The 21251-nt window shown below is 39.1% G+C and overlaps 2 protein-coding genes across 2 annotated transcripts in view; one reads left to right on the plus strand and one right to left on the minus strand.

Annotated features, from left to right (window-relative positions):
* LOC125269717 (gastrula zinc finger protein XlCGF57.1-like) lies at positions 1–20075 on the plus strand. The gene is made up of 4 exons (XM_048192670.1): positions 1–85; positions 2732–2862; positions 10188–10673; positions 14169–20075. The coding sequence occupies exons 2-4, from the start codon at positions 2778–2780 to the stop codon at positions 14786–14788; spliced, it is 1191 nt and encodes a 396-aa protein (XP_048048627.1). The 5' UTR covers positions 1–85; positions 2732–2777; the 3' UTR covers positions 14789–20075.
* crfb1 (cytokine receptor family member b1) overlaps positions 19779–21251 on the minus strand; it is a 14000-nt gene continuing 12527 nt past the window's right edge. The window contains exon 10 of the mRNA XM_048192656.1: positions 19779–21186. Within this exon, the coding sequence (XP_048048613.1) occupies positions 20572–21186 (615 nt within the window). The 3' untranslated portion in view covers positions 19779–20571. The remainder of the gene's footprint in view (positions 21187–21251) is intronic.

A 21251-nucleotide genomic window follows, 5' to 3' on the forward strand; every position in this document is an offset into this window, starting at 1 on the left:
CAGGGCTTTTATTTTGGTGTGGTGTTGTGACGTCATAAGGCTGCGCCACGCTATGATGGTTCTGTTGTGAATCGGCTGAAGAAAGGTTTGTGGATTTAAACATAATATTTTTCTAGTAGATATAGTGCGTTCATGTAATTTTATTGGTTTCACAAGCAGTGTGAAGTGATTATTAAATGTAAGTAAAGTAAGTAAAAATTCTGTGAGTAAAGCGCGTTCACACAGAAGATGTGCCTCTCATTTCGCGTCAGTTTATCATTAACACGAATTCAGTCTCTGGTAAATTGTGGTGAAGAAACGGAGCCTTTCAAAACTACGAGTCAAATGAACCAAAATGCTTGTCAAATGATTCACTCAGTGTTTCGAATCTGTTGAAAAGAGTAGCTTTATTCTGTGATACACAGGCTGCAGTTTCAGGACACTAGTTTTTTGTTTGTACTAGATGTTTTATAGCACTTACTGTTCAATTATATATTTGTATTTATTTTCAGTAATGACATATTAATTTAACTGATTAAATGTAATTGATATTTTCTCCTAACTCTAAACATATCCTTTGGTAACCCTTATGAAATCTTTATCCTAATTTGTTTCAGTTTATGAGCTCCTGAATTCTGGTTTTAAATTCAGATTTAATGGAAAGTAAGGCCTTGTTTATCAAAGCAGAAGTATTTTCTGTCTTCAGTTTGCAGTAAAGGATAATTATGAGATAATTGATCAATTAATTTCATGATAACGATATATATCTCAATATACACTTTCCTTTCTCAGTGTTTGTGATGCACACAGCATGTGTTAAATAAAAAGGATAAGATGTGTGTTTTCATTACACATGAGAGAAGATTGTTACAAATAACAAAGCAACGCATACAGCTTCGCTAAAAGTTTAAACAGCTCTTGAAATATTACAGGATATTAAAATAATTAATTTTAAATAATGCTAATAATCAAACATTGAACCCATATATTTTAATGCTATAAAGATATTTATTCATTTAGACATTTATCAGTAGAATATTAAACTAGTTTTCTTTTTAAATCAAATTATAGGCATGTGGGTAGACAGAAATCACCTCAAAAGTTGTGTAAGGACATCATAAAAAAAATCATTCAAATCATCAAAAATCAGAACCATCATTCAAAATTAAAACACATATGATTTTGTTTTTTAGACGCATTATTTCTTAAAAATAAAATAAAATGCAAAATAGGCAACCTGTTACACCTGCCGCTTGACTCCACCCTGCAAACAGAAAATACGAACACAGACACGACACCAGAGCCTACGACGCCACCTAACAGCTTCTGTTTAGGAAACGGGTGTTAAAACATAACAACCATAAGAACATTATTTAATTTAACCTTATTTATTAACATTAACATTATTTAAACCTGAATTTTCTAAATCATTAGGCTAAATAACTAAAATCACCTTAACAGTTGCATATGGAAATCAAGCTTAATGTAATCTGAATAATTAGTAAATGTTGAAATTAACATTAACAAATTATCCAAAAATAATCCAAAATAATAATATTAAAATATATTGCTATAATGGTTAGCTTATGGTTTCGAGAGAGTGATGTTGAGCTCCTTTTGCGCTTTCAAGAGTTCACATCTTCAGGGCCAACTCTACGAGAAAGCCCCATTAATGGCCCGGCATACACCAAATGCTCGGTCTGTACTGACCTTCTCCTTCTGAAGTCAGTTGTTTATGGCGATGTTTAGATTATGCCCAAAACAGTTGAGCCATGGCCAATTTAGCTGCCTGTAACGTAGTTCGTAAATATGGGAAGAAGGAGGCGGGAACCGGCGAACATTCAACGTAACTTTAATTCAAAATAAACAAAGAACAAAACGAAAGTAATGCCGGCAGACCCTCGCGGGCGTCTGCCGGCCACACAAACATAATAAAACATAAAATAAAGTCCAGGCCTGGTCCTCTCTCGTCCTTTTTTTTGCATCCCGTGCCTCGTTTCCCATTTCCGCGGTCGTTTCGGTTTTCGATTTCTCTAACCTACAATGTAAAACTCGGCGCTTAGCATCTACGTCACGGCTCTCAGCCCGCCCTCTGTTCGTTGATTGGCCCGGCTGTTTCCAGACCGGTGGCAAACAGAAAGCTCTGACGCTGTATCAGACTGAGTACAGAAGCGAAATGAAATTGAGCGGAAGTAGGAAGTCTGACGTAGTCAGGCTACTACACAGCGCCGTTTTTGTCCAAATATCAACAATTACAAATATATAAGTATAAATAATATACAGGGGCACTTTTGCCCCTTATCTTGAATTCTTGGTCATTCTAAAGGCATTTTAATAGACTAAAACACGCAGTGAAAGCATGCATCTGCGTGCACTGAATGTGTGTGTTTTTGTTTAGTTTGTAAATAGAGGGACATACTCAATAATTTCAGATCGTTAAATCAACAATTACGATATCATAGACGATATATATCGCACACCCTACAGCACTGGCCCGAGCCGTTCCGTCTACTGTCCCGAGCGTCGTTCACACTGGCCCCGGGCCATCGGGCAGTCCGTTTTGTCGAGCCTTGATCAATAGTGCTTTATATTTACATTCTAATGATAGATTTTTTTATACTGTGGTAATGATATATATATTGACTACTGAACTAGCGAGCTGATTGAGACACACTGATTGAGATTTACTTTGGATTTATTTTCTTTGTTATTTATTCTCATCCTAAACATGTCAAATTGTTCAAACACACAGGAAAACTCCTGGTTCATCTGAGATCTCGTGCCACACTATTATAAAGATGGCGTTTATTAAAGAGGAGAGTGAAGACATAAAGATTGAAGAAGTGTTCAGTGTGAAACATGAAGAAACTGAAGAACAAACAGGTTAGTTTCATTTGATCCTTTTTAAAACGTGGCCTCTACAGAAATAAGTGATATTTTTGAAGAATGTCAAATGAGTGTCAGTTTAAATCAGTTTTATTTGACATGGAGCGAGTCGCCTCATGTGGACAGACATGTCGAGATCACACGACCAGATACTGCGCATTCCTAATTACGACAATATTTATTATCTAACAATAGTATTTATTTTGCATAAATCAAACCGTGAAAGGTAAGTAATTGACATTTGTTGTTTATAAGAGTCATAAAGTTATAATGAAGGACTCGCTGCAGTGGACACTTTGTAATATACAAACTCCTCATAACTCACTCTGATCAATTACAACTTTTAAAAGGAAATAAGATTGAAAAACATTGCGGTGGCAGTGGGAGAGTTACTTATAAATGTTTCTTTAAAAAAATAAATGCATTAAATGCTGTTTTTATTTCTTTCACATTTGCTCATGTAAGTTAACAATATTCAGAACCTCATAAAATTCAGAGAAGAATGGTCATCATGGAGATAATGAAAATATCTGAAGACTGTTAGGAAAATTAAAACCTGAACACGTGATTAGAACACTGTTAGATTATGATTAAGATGCAGCAATGTAATTAATAAATAAGCATCTAAAAAGGAATATCTGCCCGAGGTGAAGTGACTTTACCGCCATACCGGTGCGGAGCTGAAACAGCTGCTGTATCTATTCAATAATCATGAAGCGCTATGTAGAGCGTATAAAAGTCTGCTCTCTATTAACTGCATACCCTTCTTACACTTGTGTAATAAAGTTTCCATAACAATAAATAACTCACAGAATTAACTCTTTAATACTGCAAATACCAAGCAGAGCCAAATGATTTCTGTGATACAGAAAACACGGATGAAATCACAGAATCCAGTCACAAATACTCTCACCTAAAGGATTATTAGGAACACCATACTAATACTGTGTTTGACCCCCTTTCTCCTTCAGAACTGCCTTAATTCTGCATGGCATTGATTCAACAAGGTGCTGAAAGCATTCTTTAGAAATGTTGGCCCATATTGATAGGATAGCATCTTGCAGTTGATGGAGATTTGTGGGATGCACATCCAGGGCACGAAGCTCCCGTTCCACCACATCCCAAAGCTGCTCTATTGGGTTGAGATCTGGTGACTCTGGGGGCCATTTTAGTACAGTGAACTCATTGTCATGTTCAAGAAACCAATTTGAAATGATTCGAGCTTTGTGACATGGTGCATTATCCTGCTGGAAGTAGCCATCAGAGGATGGGTACATGGTGGTCATAAAGGGAAGGACATGGTCAGAAACAATGCTCAGGTAGGCCGTGGCATTTAAACGATGCCCAATTGGCACTAAGGGGCCTAAAGTGTGCCAAGAAAACATCCCCCACACCATTACACCACCACCACCAGCCTGCACAATGGTAGCAAGGCATGATGGATCCATGTTCTCATTCTTTTTACGCCAAATTCTGACTCTACCATCTGAATGTCTCAACAGAAATCGAGACTCATCAGACCAGGCAACATTTTTCCAGTCTTCAACTGTCCAATTTTGGTGAGCTCGTGCAAATTGTAGCCTCTTTTTCCTATTTGTAGTGGAGATGAGTGGTGCCCTGTGGGGTCTTCTGCTGTTGTAGCCCATCCGCCGCAAGGTTGTGCGTGTTGTGGCTTCACAAATGCTTTGCTGTATACCTCTGTTGTAACGAGTGGTTATTTCAGTCAAAGTTGCTCTTCTATCAGCTTGAATCAGTCGGCCCATTCTCCTCTGACCTCTAGCATCAACAAGGCATTTTCGCCCACAGGACTGCTCTATACTGGATGTTTTTCCCTTTTCACTCCATTCTTTGTAAACCCTAGAAATGGTTGTGCGTGAAAATCCCAGTCACTGAGCAGATTGTGAAATACTCGGACCAGCCTGTCTGGCACCAACAACTATGCCACGCTCAAAATTGCTTAAATCACCTTTCTTTCCCATTCTGACATTCAGTTTGGAGTTCAGGAGATTGTCTTGACCAGGACCACACCCCTAAATGCATTGAAGCAACTGCCATGTGATTGGTTGATTAGATAATTGCATTAATGAGAAATTTAACAGGTGTTCCTAATAATCCTTGAGGTGAGTGTAGAACTTCCTTTATAAAGCGGAACATCAAAGAACTTTAGAAATGTTTGGATGAATAAATCAAAAGTCAGGCTGTACAATGGATCATATCAATACGGACTAGTGTCTGTGAATATTCAAGCTAAAAATGACTGCTATTGAAATCTGAAGTCTGTATGAAAGAGCACCCTCTACTACTACACATACTCTGCTGTCTCACTCACTTTACAAGAACTTCATGCAGAGCTGCTCCTAGTAATTTTATGAATATTTCACTGTTTAATTTGATAAAACTTCCAAATATTCAGGCAAGCATGTTTGGGGTGGTGAATCTGAAGAGCGTGCAGCGGATGTCGATGGCTCTGTGGTATCTCAGACAAGTTCAGAAATCAGTTGTTCTCTGAACAATTTCTGGGACAGAGGGGGGTTGTTCTTGGGTTTTGAGAGTTCACAGTGCAGAATAAAGCTGTTCACCACAGTAATATTGATAAAATGGAAGAAGTAAGTTTTGTACCATTTCTTTGTTTTATGAAGTACATTATAGTAACTAATAAGAGCATCTGAAAGGTCAACACCACCCATGTATTTGTTATTAGTGATCGACCGATATTGATTTTTTATAACCGATACCGATTATTTGCATGTTTATGTACCCGATAACCGATATGCAGAACCGATATTTATTTACTGTTATACTTCTGTTTTTGACAATTATTACAACACAAATGAGCTGAACAAACCATTTTATTTATAACAATCACTCCCTCCTTGCATACAAAAAAAACTTTATATTTATACACAAATAAATAGAGGGGTCTGAGTCCAAAAAATTAAAGTGCAATTAACTAAATAATGGTTATGTAGTAAATCAAATGATTATATAATCTAGGGTGTTTAAACGAGATAATCTTGTCAAAAATTTCATGCAGTGGCCGTACTTGAGGCTTCCTGATCATCAACCCATTCAGGTGCTGAGCAATATGAACAAACTTTTTTTTCCGAGACTATATAAAGTTAAACAGCACTTGTCAGTTGGCATTTTATGATCTAAATTTAATCTAACGTTAAATCATGAAATGCCAACTGACAAAGTGCTGTTTGACTATAACTTAATCAACCGTGATCGCGCATGGAGATAATAAATAATTAATTTCCACAAAGCGGTAGGCTATATTTATATGTGTATTAGCGAAATAATTGTTATGTAGTAAATGATAATATAATCTAGGGTGTTTAAACAAGATAATCTTGTCAAAAGTTTCATTCAGTGGCCGTGCTTAAGCCTCCTGATCATCCGTCAGTTGCTAAGCAATATGAACGAACTTTTTCTTCTAGACTAATGGTGAGCAAATACAACAGATAGAGAATTAAATTCAGCGCTTTTATTTTCAACATGCACTCATTCATGTCTGTTTTATTTAATTCATGTAAAGTTACGTCTTTATTAGGGCAGGACATGACGAATTACACTACGTGACTCAATGAGTTCGTCTCAATTGTTTAGAAACAAGCTGCATGAATTAACTATATCAGGAATTTATGTCTCAGATCTCATTTGTACATATCTGTTATGTTAAATAAAGTTGATTAATTAAAGCAAACCAAGTAGAACATATACTTTACCTGTGCACTGAGTTGTTGTTGACTGATCTCCTCAGACGCCCGGGCTGCAATGGCGGAAATCTCAAAACGGCCACAAGATGGCGCCGTAAAATCGGCAAATCCGATATTACAAAACCGATACCCGATTATGGAAAAATGCTTAAATATCGGGAAAAATATCGGTAAACAGATATATCGGTCGATCGCTATTTGTTATATTCAAGCACTGCTGCTGGGATAGCAATGCAATCTCTTCTCCAGACACCCTCATCACTCTAGATGCGTCAGTTTACCGTGTCATTACTGTAAGCTGTGTGAATTGTTGAGCACATTGTCACTTCTCTAGTGTCCTTTCCATGTCGGATCCAACGAATGTCTCCTCTTTTGGCCTTCTTGCTTAGGTCGTTGGTCTTGGTTTTTGGAAAGCCCTGTCTCTTAGGGTGTATGGTGCCACATGCCAGAGTCTGTTTGAGCAGCAAATCCAGAAAAAGGCTTGGGCTGGTATAAAAATTGTCCATAAAGATGTGATAGCCCTGTCCAAGCAGACAAAATTCCAAAAGCTGATTCATAACTGAGGCCTTTACCTGTGTTCATGAATGATTTTCCCTCATAAACAAAAAAGTTCCAGGTGTAACCAGACAATGAATCCGCAAGGATGAACAATTTGTATCCCCATTTTGTTGGTTTGTCCTTCATATACTGTTTGAGTCCAGTTCTTACTTTTGATGCAACCATTCGCTCATCCACTGCCAGCTGCTTTTGTGGGTGAAAGTATGCCTTGCATGCTGAAACAATGCTGGTATAGAGGGGTTTTAATTTGCAAAGTTTGTCATGGTCAGGAGTTCCCCTTTTTCTTGCATTCTCTTCATCATCTTTTACCACAAAGATGAAGATTCCACAATATGGCACAAAACTGCCTTCTGGACATCACAAACTGAGGAAAGGGAAAACTATAAATGTCCTTCCTTGCCCAGTAATCCACAACAGATTTTGCATTTACCAATCCCATATAGATAACAATACCTATGTAGGTCAAAAAGTCTTTCACATCAAGTGGTTTCCAGGTGAATTTCTTTCCAGCCTCAGCCCTCTTCTCAGCAAAAGCGTTTGTGCTCCTTATGATCATGTTAATAACAGATGTGGTAAAAAAGTAGCTGAAAAGCTCAAGTGGTGAATATGTTGCACTCGTAATGAACTTAAGTCCTGGTGGTCTTTTTGGAGCAAACACGAATAAAACTGGGTCCTCATCTGCATCTGTAACATCATGCCAGCTTTCTTCTTCACCAGAAGACTATGGTGGAGCACTCCTTCCCTGTAGTGAAGATCTAGCTCTTGCTCTGCCTCTACTTCTACCTCTACTTCTTGTATGTGAAGAAGTGGGAGTGGGAGTGGGGGTGGGTGAGGGGCTGGTTCCAGGTGTGCTTGAGGTCGGCAAACATGAGGGATGTGGCCGCTTTGCTTGAACTGGAGGAACCCACTCATCATCAGATGAACTTGTAACACAAATAAACACAGTTTATTTGAATGCTTTCATTTATAAATAATAAACTAATAAACATCTGAGAAATGGTGTCCTATTATTCCAGTTACGACCAACATGAACCACTATCGCAGCCATGGCACATTGGAGAACAGACCGCGTTGGTATTGCAAACACAATCACAATAATAAATATAATACAATGAATAACTTTACAAAACGTTTATGTAAGTCTAGAAACACTATCAAAGAACATGACAGTTTGGATTAGGTAAGTTTAGGAACATTTACTTACTTATCCAGATCAGGATCCTCTCCTTCAATAAAGGCTGCTTCGCACACTGAGTCGTAGCTCGCATTGCTTTCAGATTCAGAGTCACTAAATCGATCAGTTTCTTGCAAAACAGCCTCCATGCAGAAAAAACCTTCTTCTGTGGCTCTTTTGGCTTTTTAGATGCCATTTCTTGAGGAAATAAACAAATCCGTGCGCGCAGTTGCTTGGTGTGAGGCGTCCCTGTGTGTTTTGCACGTCATCTAGCTTTGTTGTCATCTCCTCTCTTCTCGTTTACAGTGCAATATCACAGCCCCTGATTGGCCTTTTAGATCTCTTGCCGTAAAGCTGAGATTAAGCTTTACGGTAGTATGTGTCTTATCCAGATCGGATGATGTTTACATATTTTCATGAATTTTTGAATATCATAACATTACTTGGTTGTGTTTGGCACACGCGAGACATACTTGATAGTCCACTCCAGCCTACAAGCCCGCTTCAGTCCCAGAGCCCACTCCAGCCCACAAGCCTGCTCCAAACCCTGCTCTAGTCCCAGAGTCCTCTACAGACTCCGCTCCAGCCTGCGAGCCTGCTCCAGACCCCGCTCCAGCCTGGAGACCCATAGCTCCTCCCAAGAATTTTTTTGGGGGTGCCATATACCCCTGCTCATAGGGGCAGAGGCCACAGAGACCACACCGCCATGATGCCCTGAACCTCCTGATCTGCCATGGCTTCCCAAACAGCCTGAACTGCCATGGTCTCCTGGGCTGCCCAAGCCGCCTGAACTGCCATGGCCACCTGAGCTGCCCGTGCCATCATGGACCCTGAGTTCCTGGCTCTGTCCTGGCAGGAGAGTGGCGGTGGCAATGCAGGTAGCTGTGGCCCCTGTGTTCCTGGCTCCATCCTGGAGGTCACGTGGATGCCTGCATCGTCACCATTGCTCTCCTGCTGTGACTCCAGGACACCCGCCCTCCCTCCCCGGTTGTTCAATCTACAGCGCGAGGATGCGCCTATTAGGAGGGGGGGGAGTAATGTCACGGTTCACTATCTGTCTCACCGTGCCTGAACTCCATTTCCCAGCATCCCTCCTGATCCACACCTGCACCCAGTCAGCTCATCATCTCCTTGTTGCATGGATTCCCTGCACCTGCACATCATTACCTGCACTCACTATATATATTCTCTACTCCTGCACTCCCTTGTCTGGTCTCGTCAACCGTACCATGTTTTCTCACCTGACCCCCTTAACTGTGATCTACTTACCTGTTGTTCCTGTGCTCACTCCTTGTTCTCCAACCCACTTTCATCTCAGAAAATATATGCACGTTTATGGCCAGTTTTGTTCTTTACTACAGCTGAAACATTAATCGGCTTTTTTTGTGTTTGGCAGCCCATATCCTGACTGGGGCTAGAGTAGTTGATCAAATAATTCCTGTTTTGGAACCTCTGCACTGGCTCCAGTCCGCCTCAGTACCCGACCATTTCATGAGAGTGGCATATTGATTCTGAATGTGTATATCAAATGTAAAACGGTTTAAATCGTTCCGTTTACTTTATCACTTCGCCCACTCCAGTAAAAGGTGTAACGTGTCCGTACAGTGCACACAAATTTACACCTAGTTTATTTTTTTTATAAATCCTGATATGTGTGTAAAAAATTGTGTACACACATTTCTATGCTAATTTTATGTACGCAACATTTATACATCAGGCCCTAGGTGTAAATATTAATGTCTCCCTCATTTACTTCTGATCCAATCAACCAAAATGCATCTTAATACCAGATGTAAATGGTTTAGATGTGTTGCTTTGTGCCATTAAACTAGGTTTAACTTGTATTTGTTTTTGTTTCTGTTTTGCATTAGACCTGATGCAGCAGATAGAGGGCCGTCAAGAACTGGATGAATTTGTCCACATGAGAATTCACACCGGAGAGAAGCCTTACACCTGCCTACAGTGTGGAAAGATTTTCAGTAAAAAAAAAAAACTTAAAATCCACATGAGAGTTCACACTGGAGAGAAGCCTTACACTTGCCAACAGTGTGGAAAGAGTTTCAGTCAAAAAAGAAACCTTAAAATCCACATGAGAGTTCACACCGGAGAGAAGCCTTTCACCTGCCATCAGTGTGGAAACAGGTTCACTCAAAAATCAGGCCTTAATGCCCACATGAGAATTCACACTGGAGAGACTCCATTCACCTGCCAAAAGTGTGGGAACAGTTACAGTCATAAATCAAGCCTTAATGTCCACATGAAAATTCACACCAGAGAGAACCCAAGGTTTTCTAAAACCATGTGTATACCAGAACCGGCACAAAATTCTCTTTATAAAACCCAGCCAGCGGAAGATTGTGAGTACATGCATCTCTACCCCATCTCCTTCATTAAAAATAAACATGGAGCTTACAACACCTAATTTTATAATGCCTAACTTCACCAGCATAACATTTCTATATGCTTATTCTAATCCACATTATGCATGTTTGATACAAGACATTAGAAAAATTTGAGATACTGACTACGAATGCCACTATGACTGCTTGAGCACGTTTGACCCCCAAAGCCCGGTTTGTTTGACTAGTGTGATCGCTCCGTACCGTGGCCGGGCGCAGTTTGTTTAGCTGTCCCTGCACAGGTCAGTTGGACTCAAGCGCAGTACACATGCAGTGTAAGTGCTAACTGTGACGGAGCATGGAAGAGTTACTACTTTTGTGTGCACTACTGTCATCATTACGACGACAAATCGACGATCTTTATTACTACTTGGACAGTACACGTTTAAATTAATGAAGTTAATTTGCATGTATTTGGATTTATAGCAGGTCTGGTTCTCACCTTATTGATGAACCGTAATTGTAGTTTGCGAGTAAAGCTGCAAATTTCTCCATTAACATTAGTTGCCTTTGTAATAATCCTCTGATACATGCTAATGAAAAATGTTGCACTGCATAGTAGGCAGTATCTTAGTGAAACTTGCACTGTATATGACGCAGGGGAGTGGGAGGGTGGACAATCACGCTAGAGCTTGGTTCAAGGCAACCGTGCCTAGTGTGAGTACACCCTTAGAATAAATATCAAAATTGTGTCAATTCCAATTCCCTTTTATTGTCATTGCACATAATACAATAAATTTAGTTAGCGAACCTTACGGTGGATCCACGCATAACACAACAACAATAATTAAGACAATACATATAACAACAATACAGGAACTTGACAGTTCCGTGTAAAGGCAGTGCACATTATAATCACAAAGTGACCTTAACTGTAGTTATAATTAGTGGAATTGAAGCATTAACTATTTAAGGCGTAATTCAAAATTTAGTGTTCAGCAGAATCATTCAGTTCTCTAATGGCTCTTGGGTAAAAACTGTTCTTAAATCTATTAGTCTGTGATGCAGTGATCACACTGATATACACTGATCAGGCATAATATTATGAGCACCGACAGGTGAAGTCAATAACACTGATTAACTTTTCATCAAGGCACCTGAGTTAGTGGGTGGGATATATCAAGCAGCAAGTGAACATTTTGTTCTCAAAGTTGTTGTGTTAGAAGTGGGAAAATTGAGCAAACATAAGGATTTGAGTGAGTTTGACGAGCCAAATTGTGATGGCTAGATGACTGGGTCAGAGCATCTTCGAAACTGCAGTTCTTGTGGGGTGTTTCCGGTCTGCAGTGGTCAGTATCTATCAAAAGTGGTCCAAGGAAGGGACGGTGAACCAGTGAATTGATGCACGTGAGGAGCGAAGGCTGGCCTGTTTGGTCCGATCCAACAGATGAGCTTTTGTAGCTCAAATTGCACAAGAAGTTAATGCTGGTTCTGATAGCAAGGTGTCAGAATACACAGTGCATCTCAGTTTGTTGCGTATGGAGCTGCATAGCTGCAGACCAGTCAGGGTGCCCATGCTGACCTCTATCCACCGCCGAAAGAGCCAACAGTGGACACGTGAGCATCAGAACTGGACCACGGAGCAATGGAAGAAGCTGGCCTGGTCTAATGAATTATATTTTCTTTTACTTCACGTGGATGGCTGGATTTGTATGCCTCACTTGCTTGTGGAACACATGGCACCAGGATGCACTATGGGAAGAAGGCAAGCTGGCAGAGGCAGCGTGATGCTTTGGGCAATGTTCTACTGGGAAACCTTGCATCCTGCCATCCATGTGGATGTTATTTTGACACATACCACCTACCTAAGCATTGTTGCAGACCATGTACACCCTTTCATTGAAAAGATATTCCCTGGTGGCTGTGGCCTCTTTCAGCAGGATAATGTGCCCTACCACAAAGCAAAAATGGTTCAGAAATGGTGTGAGGAGCACAACAACGAGTTTGAGGAGTTGACTTGGCTTCCAGATTCCCCAGATCTCAATTCAATTGAGCATCTGTGGGATGTGCTGAACAAACAAGTCCGATCCATGGAGGCTCCACCTCGCAACTTGCAGGACTAAAAGGATCTGCTACTAACATCACATACCACAGCACACCTTCAGGGGTCTAGTGGAGTCCATGCCTCGATGGGTCAGGGTTGTTTTGGCAGCAAAAGTGGGGCCAACACAATATTAGGAAGGTGGTCATAATGTGCCTAGGAACTCGAAAACAGGGACAGATTCTACACAGTCCCCATTTATGTATAAAGGCGTTTTGACTACACTGCTCTTTCTGAAATTTATTATGAGTGCTTTTGTTTTTAAGCAGTTCAGTCTGAGATTGTCTGAACACCACACTGCCAATCTTTGGACTTTGTCCCTATAAGCAGTCTCATCCTCTACTGAAACGAGTCCAACCACAGTTGTATTGTCGGAAAACTTGTTGTTTGTAGGGTGAGTGGGGACAAAGTCATAAGTATAGAGAGTATAAATAAGAGGACTCGGAACACAACCTTGTGGGACGCCTGTGCTGAGGGTGGAGACCAAGTCTAATAGTCTGAGGGCGATTTGTCAAAAAGTCCTTGATCCAATGAGAGATGGATTGGGAAAAGCTCACATCTGCAAGCTTTGTGACCAATCTGCCCAGAATTGTATTAAAGGCAGAGCTAAAGTCTATAAAGAACATCCTTGCACAATTACCTAGATGTTTCAGCTGGCCCAGCGTAGTGTGACGAGCAGTAACGACAGCATCCTCAGTAGATCTATTATTCTTTAAGGGAACTGGAATGGATCAAAAGTAGGTAGGAGACTGTCTTTAATATGTTGTAGGACCAGCTTCTCAAAGTATTTCAAATTGACTGGTGTTAGTCTTCAGTAGCTTAAATGGTTATTTTTCCAATTACACTGTCTTTTTTGGCAGTGGGATAATTGTGGATTGTGTGGCGAGAGACTGATTTGTGCAAGATTTTTGTGAAAACCATGGGCAGCTGATCTGCGCATGAGTTCAACACTCTTTCTGTCACACCATCAGGGCCGACCACCTTCTTTGGGTCAATCACCCCAAGAACTGGTCTCACATAATGCTCTTCAGAGAAATATTCTTACTCTTACAAATACTCTTCACTAAAATATAGTAGTCAACATTTAAAGTGGATCAACAAAGTTCATCAAAGTTGTCCTAAGAAGAAGGTTTTAGGACAACTTTGAAAGGTTTTGATCCAATTCAAATGTTGACTACTGTATTTTCTCAGAACAATGAGATCTGCTATTTAAAGTGGAATTATGCACCAAGAAAACCGTGCTGTAGTTAAAACATTAGGAGACTCAGAGACTTGAATTTGTCTCCCTCATTAACTTCTGAACTGATCGACCAAAACACATCTTAATACGTGTAAACAGGGCCTTTGTTGGTTTAGATGTGTTGTTTTGTGCCACTAAACTAAGGTTAACTTGTATTTTTTTTTTTCTTTAGACCTGATGCAGCTGAAAGAGGAGAGTCAAGAACTGGAGGAAATGGAAGAGAAAAATCAGCATATGGAAGATCATGATTTCAGAACTGAAGAAAAATCTTTAAGTTGCTTTATGACAAAAAAAGTCTCTTCACAAAAAAAACCTCTGAATACAGAAACTAGAAGTGATTTCACCTGCCAACAATGTGGAAAAAGTTTCTCTAGAAAATCAAGTCTTAAGGGCCACATAAGAATTCACACTGGAGAAAAGCCCTTCACCTGCCAACGGTGTGGAAAGAGTTTCACACATAAATCAAACTTTTATCTCCACATGAGAATTCACACTGGAGAAAACTCATTCACCTGCCAACAGTGTGGAAAGAATTTCAGTCAAAAACGAAACCTTAGTGTCCACATGAAAGTTCACACTGGAGAGAAGCCTTTCACCTGCCAACAGTGTGGAAAGAGTTTCACTCAAAAATCAAACCTTAATGTCCACATGAGAATTCACACTGGAGAGACCCCATTCACCTGCCAACAGTGTGGGAACTGTTACACTCATAAATCAAGCCTTAATGTCCACATGAAAATTCACTCTAGAGAGCCAAATGTGTGGAAGGGGTTTCACTCAAAAATCATATGAACATATGAAAGTTCACACTTGAGAGAAACCGTTCACATGATCAGTGTGGAAGGAGTTTCAGATGTAATGTAACTCCTAAAACCAACATTAATTTAAACAAGAGTAAAGGAAGAAACTGGCAGTAGAATATCAATATCAAAAGCTGTCACATTTGTCTGTCTTCCCTGATAATGTGGTATCTTCCATTGTGAATCATTGATTCTCCAAAGTGGGTGGAAGTTCACCTCCTGCAGGTAACGCAGCCCTTCCTTGAGTAAGGGGTGACTGTGCAAGTTTATATTTCCAGTGCAGACCTGATTTCTGAACAGTTAAAAGAACAGTTTTTATTTTTACATCAGCAGGACTTCTCCTAGGAAGAACATGATTAAGTCAGAGAGTCTCAGTTTGAGAGTGTTGCCATCAGATTCCATCTCATTTGTTTTAGGAAGTTTGTGCATTGCTGCAGGATATGTTGGAGGTTGGTATCATTCAAAAGAGCTGTAGTATATGGGCCTCAACAATAGGTTTGGAAAAAAAGAAAGATGGTTTTTGTTTAGATTACAGCAAACTGAACAAGGTAGCACATAAAGATGCATTTCCTCTACCCCAGGGATGGACAGCTTCATCTCCTGCAGAGTTTAGCTCCTATCCTTTAGCTTTCTAATAATCCTAAAGAAATTGATTAGCTTGTTTAGGTGTTTTTGATTAGGGTTAAAGCTGAACTCTGCAGGACAATGGCCCTCCAGGACCGAAGATCTCTGCTCTGCCCCATATAGAAGAGTCACTGACCATGTTGTCCAAAGCTTTTTTCCTTTTTTTTTTCAACTTTGTATCTTGCAAGTTATTGACAGGCCAATCATCGGGATGTTACCAGGACCTAAGACAACATTTATTACACCTGAGTTATATGAATTTAATCAGATGCCCTTTGGGCTTTGTAATGCACCAGGGACCTTTCAACATTTAGCCCTCTGGGGTCGGCAGAGGTGCCAGTGCAATCACTTGCATTTTTTCCTAACAAATAATACATAATTTGAAACTGTATTTTTATTTGCATACACAATAACAAAACTTTGTGCTTTTTTAAAATAAAGAAAACAAATGGTGCTCTTTCTGATGTCCATCTGTGAACTTTCTGAAAAGCATCACATAAATGAAGAGAAACTCAACGAATACTTACTACACAGACATGAGAGATGTGTCTTTAGAAAGCTTGAAGTGTCTTCTTTCCCAGGTATAAAACGCATACTTGAATGCACTTGAAAAATATATATATACAATTGTGTTAAATACAATCAAGTACATTTGTAGAACATTCTTATTTTTTGTACTAAATAAAATTGTAAAATTTATACACTATAAACACTAATTAAAAGTATATATCTACTTCACTTGTACTTCAGTGCACTTGAATAAGTATACTAAATACCACTATGCTTTATTTCGGTTTGCTTTTCCACTGTAGTTTAGTTGCGGCACCTCTACTGCCATGGATCCGCTCCTTGTCTACTGACCACAATACAGCCTTTTTTTTTTTCAAGTTTGCGTGCGAAAGTCATTTAAGTATAGTATGGAAGTGTACTGAAATAAGGTGTATTTTAGTGCACTTTTTCCCCCTGGGTTTAAATTGTCATATTGAAAACAAATATTTCCTGTTTATGTAATCTATATGAAACCAACGAGAGGTACAATCTTTCCATCTGAGCTCATTATTTTTAATGTGGCCACACCCACGCTATACACGGTAATCATCCACGTGAGCCATTTGAACCTGTAAATGATCCTATCACCTGGATAAACAAAGCATCAAGCTTCATCAGATTCCTCTGCTTTTTATTGAGTTTGAAAGAAGACTCGCTCTGAGGAATAAGCCTTAAATTTATATTAGTTAACGTGTTATTGTTATATAAACTTTTACACATTTAACTAGTTGAACTGTTGGCATACAATAGTAGTAATATTTAAGAATATCTGCTTAAACTTAGATGTTTATTATGTGTTAAAAAGTTATATGTTATATAGGTATACGTAGAATTATATATAGGTTATACGATTAAATATTTCTTTTTGATATATGAACTATTTGTTCATATATGTTTACATATGTAGCACCATGCTCCAGTGAATTTGATTAGATTGTGCACTATATTGTAAATTAACTCCAAAACAAAACACTATCTTTTAATCTCCTCACATTCTTTCTTCAGGCTGCCTTACACCATTCCACCTTGATGGTTAATTTGGGTAGGGTTAGAAAGGGGCCTTTGTCTTCCCAGGTGTGTTACATCAATATTCAGGGTCATACAGCCTTTCTAACACAATACATGTTTCACAAAAGTACAAATATATATAATGAATATATTGTTTTTGTGAATGAGTGGACAGGGTGATTTTCACACAATTTTGTAATAATTCCTTACATTTATAATTCCTTATAGTATATTCCTTATATTTGCAGTATAAATCCTAGGGTACAAGATCCAGTTCTCAGAAGTCTAGTGAACAAATATTCAGAATGGGTTTTATGGCCTTATTTTGGTGAGAAAAAAGAGAAAAGTTACTAACCACTCATAATCTTCACTTTTAAAAAATGCAAATGGAAACACCTCAAGACACTTTTGCTTGGCCAATCAAAGAAGGTCTTGCGGAGAGCTATATTTTTTTAAGGGAATTGACACCAGCATGTGAGCAGACATTCTTTCGACTGAAGACACTGCAACAAGCACCTGTCTTGGCTTTTGCAGTTAATTCCTTATACAGATTGGAGTAATCATGCGTTGCAGGATGGTAGCAAAAGAGTTATAGCCTATGCTAGTTGAAACCTACATTCTTCTGAGTAGAGCTGTCAAAATTAGTCTGTTTAAACTTACGTTGTTGGCCTTAAAATGGGCCATTACATAAAATTTTCATAAGTTCTTGTTAGGTGCAGAATTTACAGTTAATACTAATCCTCTTTCTCATCTTTAGAGAGTTCTTCTTGGAAGTCTTGAACAGCGCTAGAATTTGTGGTTAGCTAGTTATCACCTCCAAATTAAACACTATGCTGGAAAGTCTAACACCAATGTGGATGCCCTCAAGCATGCCAGTAGGGGTTTGGGAGCTAGTTGATGAGCTGGATGGAGGTGTGTGCCTGGCGAAAAATGCTTTTCACTGACGAATTGTGATTTTGTGTCACCAGGGGTGATGGATGAATGGTGTTTTTTGTCAAAGGAATGAGCATTACACTGAGGCCTGTACTCTGGAGTGGGATCATTTGGAGGTAAGGGTTCGTCATGGAGCTTGTTGTCATTGCAGGTAATCGCAATGCTGTGTGTTACAGGGAAGACATCCTCCTCTCTCATGTGGTACCCTTCCTGCAGGCTTATCCTGGCATGACTATGACTATGACAAGCCATACTGCTTGTTCTGTGTGTGGTTTCTTGCAAGACAGGAATGTCAGTGTTCTACCATGGCCAGTGAAAAGCCTGGGACTAAGTACCAATGAGCATGTCTTGGATCTAATCTTTTTTCTAATCTAATCTTGTTTTGTGATATAATATGATTTCAGAATCCTTTTTTTCCTTTTGAACAACCCATTTTCAAGATTTGATCCAATTTAATAGGACCAATCCGATTTTGAACAACCGGCAGAACTCAGAATTATAAATACTGTACCTATGCTGTGGGACTGGGTTTATCTAATGCAGTGTGAATGTTGCTGGGGTTTTTTTTTGTGTGTGTGACAGAATAATTTTCAAATAGCTGCTTTAGTTTAGAGGTGAACCAGGCACTGGTTTGCAGGAATTGTAAGAGGCTCAGTGCTGAACACCAGTGCAGAACTTATCAAATCGGGATTGATTGGATAAGGGGAAAAGGCAAGGGGAAATGTGGCACAAAACACAGAAAAATATCACCACGCTGAGTCACATGGTTTAAAGGTGGATTTAACCATCCCGTCTCATTAGATTTCTGGCCTCTGACAGATATAATGAGGCGTTGTACCAAAAAGTCCACAGACCCTGAAGGTATCTCTGCTTTATTGCTAAAATGTTGTTTAGAGTAATTTACTGCTGCATGGCATCCTATTTTTCAACAATCAGTGGACTCTCATATTATACCTGCTCTCTGGAAAAAGCAGTTGTTCCATTACCAAAGAAACCAGGTTTGAGTGAGAACACGTAGTAGTATGGGTTCTCAATTCTGGCCCTCAAAGTCCACTTTCCTGTAGAGTTTAGCCCCAACCCTGATCAGACTCACCTGCTTGTAATTTTCTAGTTATCCTGAAGACTTTAATTAGCTTGTTCGGGTGTGTTTGATTAGGGTTAGAGCAAAACTCTGCAAGACTGCTTATCTCAATAGCCACAGTTCAGAATCCATAGGGTATAACATTACGAGAGAGAGCGTGTGATTAATTGTGTCTGTTATAACTTCCATTCTCTGGTCAGTATTTCTCAAACCTGTCCTAGCCCTGCACATTTTGTAGGTCTCCTTTTATCAGACACAAACATTTCAGGTCTTGAAGTCTACTAACGTGCTCATGAGTTGACTCAGGGGTGATAGATGAGGGAGACGTACAAAATGTGCAGGGCTGGTGGTACTCCAGGGATGTGCTTCCCAAAGCCAACTATGGTCGCAAGTTCTGTCATAACCAATAGAGTTCAATGTAACTTGCGACTATAGTTGGCTAACAACCACCCCTGGACAGGTTTGAGAATCACTGCTCTAGGTCATTTCATAAATTAGTGAAAATCAGTTTGCATTCATGTGTGCTGATGAAAGAGATATATTTCTTGTATATCCTTTCAAGACTTAAGGGGATTTCACGTCATTTCAGTGTTGGCCATTGCCAGTATCTATGAAATAAAGTGTCAAATTTAATTTAACACAACCCCATGCTGCATTGCAATGTTGGTTTAGCCTTGTAAGGTGGTGTGTAATGTTAAAAATTATCTCCTTATGCATAACAATGTGACTGCATTGAAGTCACCGAAAAATCAGCAACACTAATACATAGACGTTTCTTAATACCAAGTATTTATACAAAATATTTTTATTAAACAGTAATATTTAATGAACAAAAATAGCCATTATATAAGATATTTGTACAATAGAAAATATACATGTAAACAATTCAGTCAAAAGTAGGCAACAAAGGCAGTGGCACTTGTATGACATTTCAGTTAAATAAAATATAAAATTATAAAACTTAATTTTGACCTCAGTCAAAATAATTTTCCCAGGAACAAATAATAGATTGATGAGACCAAAGATTGGCTGTTGTATCCAAAAAGAATTATATCTCATGTTTAACCACAGCAGATACATCAGAGTCAGCGGCGAATGTCAGAAGGACTTGCCGAGATAAGGCTGTTGTTGACGGGTTCATGAGTGCTCTGTGATCAGCCCGACCTCACAATTCCGAAAACTTTTCAGCAATTTTTTTTTTAAAATAGGCTCTATCTTTATAAATAAACCAAATTTGATATTAAACACTATGTTCTTGCCTGAAAAACCTGTAAAACTACACTCTATGAAAATTCCCAGCATGTCATCTTAAAATAGATTATTTTACACATGAATCTAAAAAACCTACATCCCTTCACAAAATAAAATCATATTATCTTCTGTTTCTTATCGACTTGCAATGTATTACCAGTATTATCACCAACATGTTGTTGCATCTTTGTTCTTCATTTAAATCTGATCATTTCATATCAGACTTTCAGTAAATTATGCAATGGTAATAACAATTATCAGCTTAATTATATGATACCCTGAGGCAAGTTCATTAAATTCTGAAAGTCTTTACATGAATATTCTTGTCTTTACCGTGTTAAATAGTCTGCGTCACAATCCGTCTCTTCTGACATGGACCTATTTTGTTCATTCATGTTTCCTGTATGGGTCACCATATATCCTGATGTTGCCTCCTCTTCCACATCTGATGTCATTTCTGTCTGTATGGGTACACAAAGCTGTCTGTGCATCTCTTTTTCCTCAAGTAGGATATCTTCTGTCTGTTCTTCCAGTACAGAGGTGTGAGATGTAGATAAATCTAGGACTGTTTTGGGTAGCAGAGGTTTACACACCTCTTCCTCATCCAAATCATCCTGTGGTCCCAGAGCCCTCAAAGTGACTGAAAACAAGTTAATGTTCCCTGAACCTTCTTCATTCTCTTTTGATTCTAAATTATTTTTGACTTCAAGATGTCGGTTTCTATCTTCAAACACTTCTGATATAAAGTCCTTTTTACACCCAAGTATTTCTTCCATGGCTGCTTTCTTTGCATGGTAGATCCCAGCACTGTTATGGAGAGGCGAAGTTGAAACTACAGCCTTCTCTTTGCTTTTATTAGTTTCTGAACCACTGTTATTAATCACACAACCCATGTAGTTGCCTTCATCCTCTTCATCAGAGTCTTCCTCGTCCTCTGTGTCAGCCTGTGAGAACAACAGTAGATGAACTTTCAATAAACAGGTTCCATGGTGGCAGTGTAAAACAAAAC

Source organism: Megalobrama amblycephala, linkage group LG6 (assembly GCF_018812025.1).
Source record: "Megalobrama amblycephala isolate DHTTF-2021 linkage group LG6, ASM1881202v1, whole genome shotgun sequence".
Lineage (NCBI taxonomy): Eukaryota > Metazoa > Chordata > Actinopteri > Cypriniformes > Xenocyprididae > Megalobrama > Megalobrama amblycephala.

Coding starts and splice junctions, on each gene's coding strand:
- LOC125269717 (XM_048192670.1), top strand. CDS start 2,778: ATGGCGTTTATTAAAGAGGAGAGTGAAGACATAAAGATTGAAGAAGTG. Junction 2,863..10,187: donor AGAAACTGAAGAACAAACAG/GTTAGTTTCATT, acceptor GTTTTGCATTAG/ACCTGATGCAGCAGATAGAG. Junction 10,674..14,168: donor AACCCAGCCAGCGGAAGATT/GTGAGTACATGC, acceptor TTTTTTCTTTAG/ACCTGATGCAGCTGAAAGAG.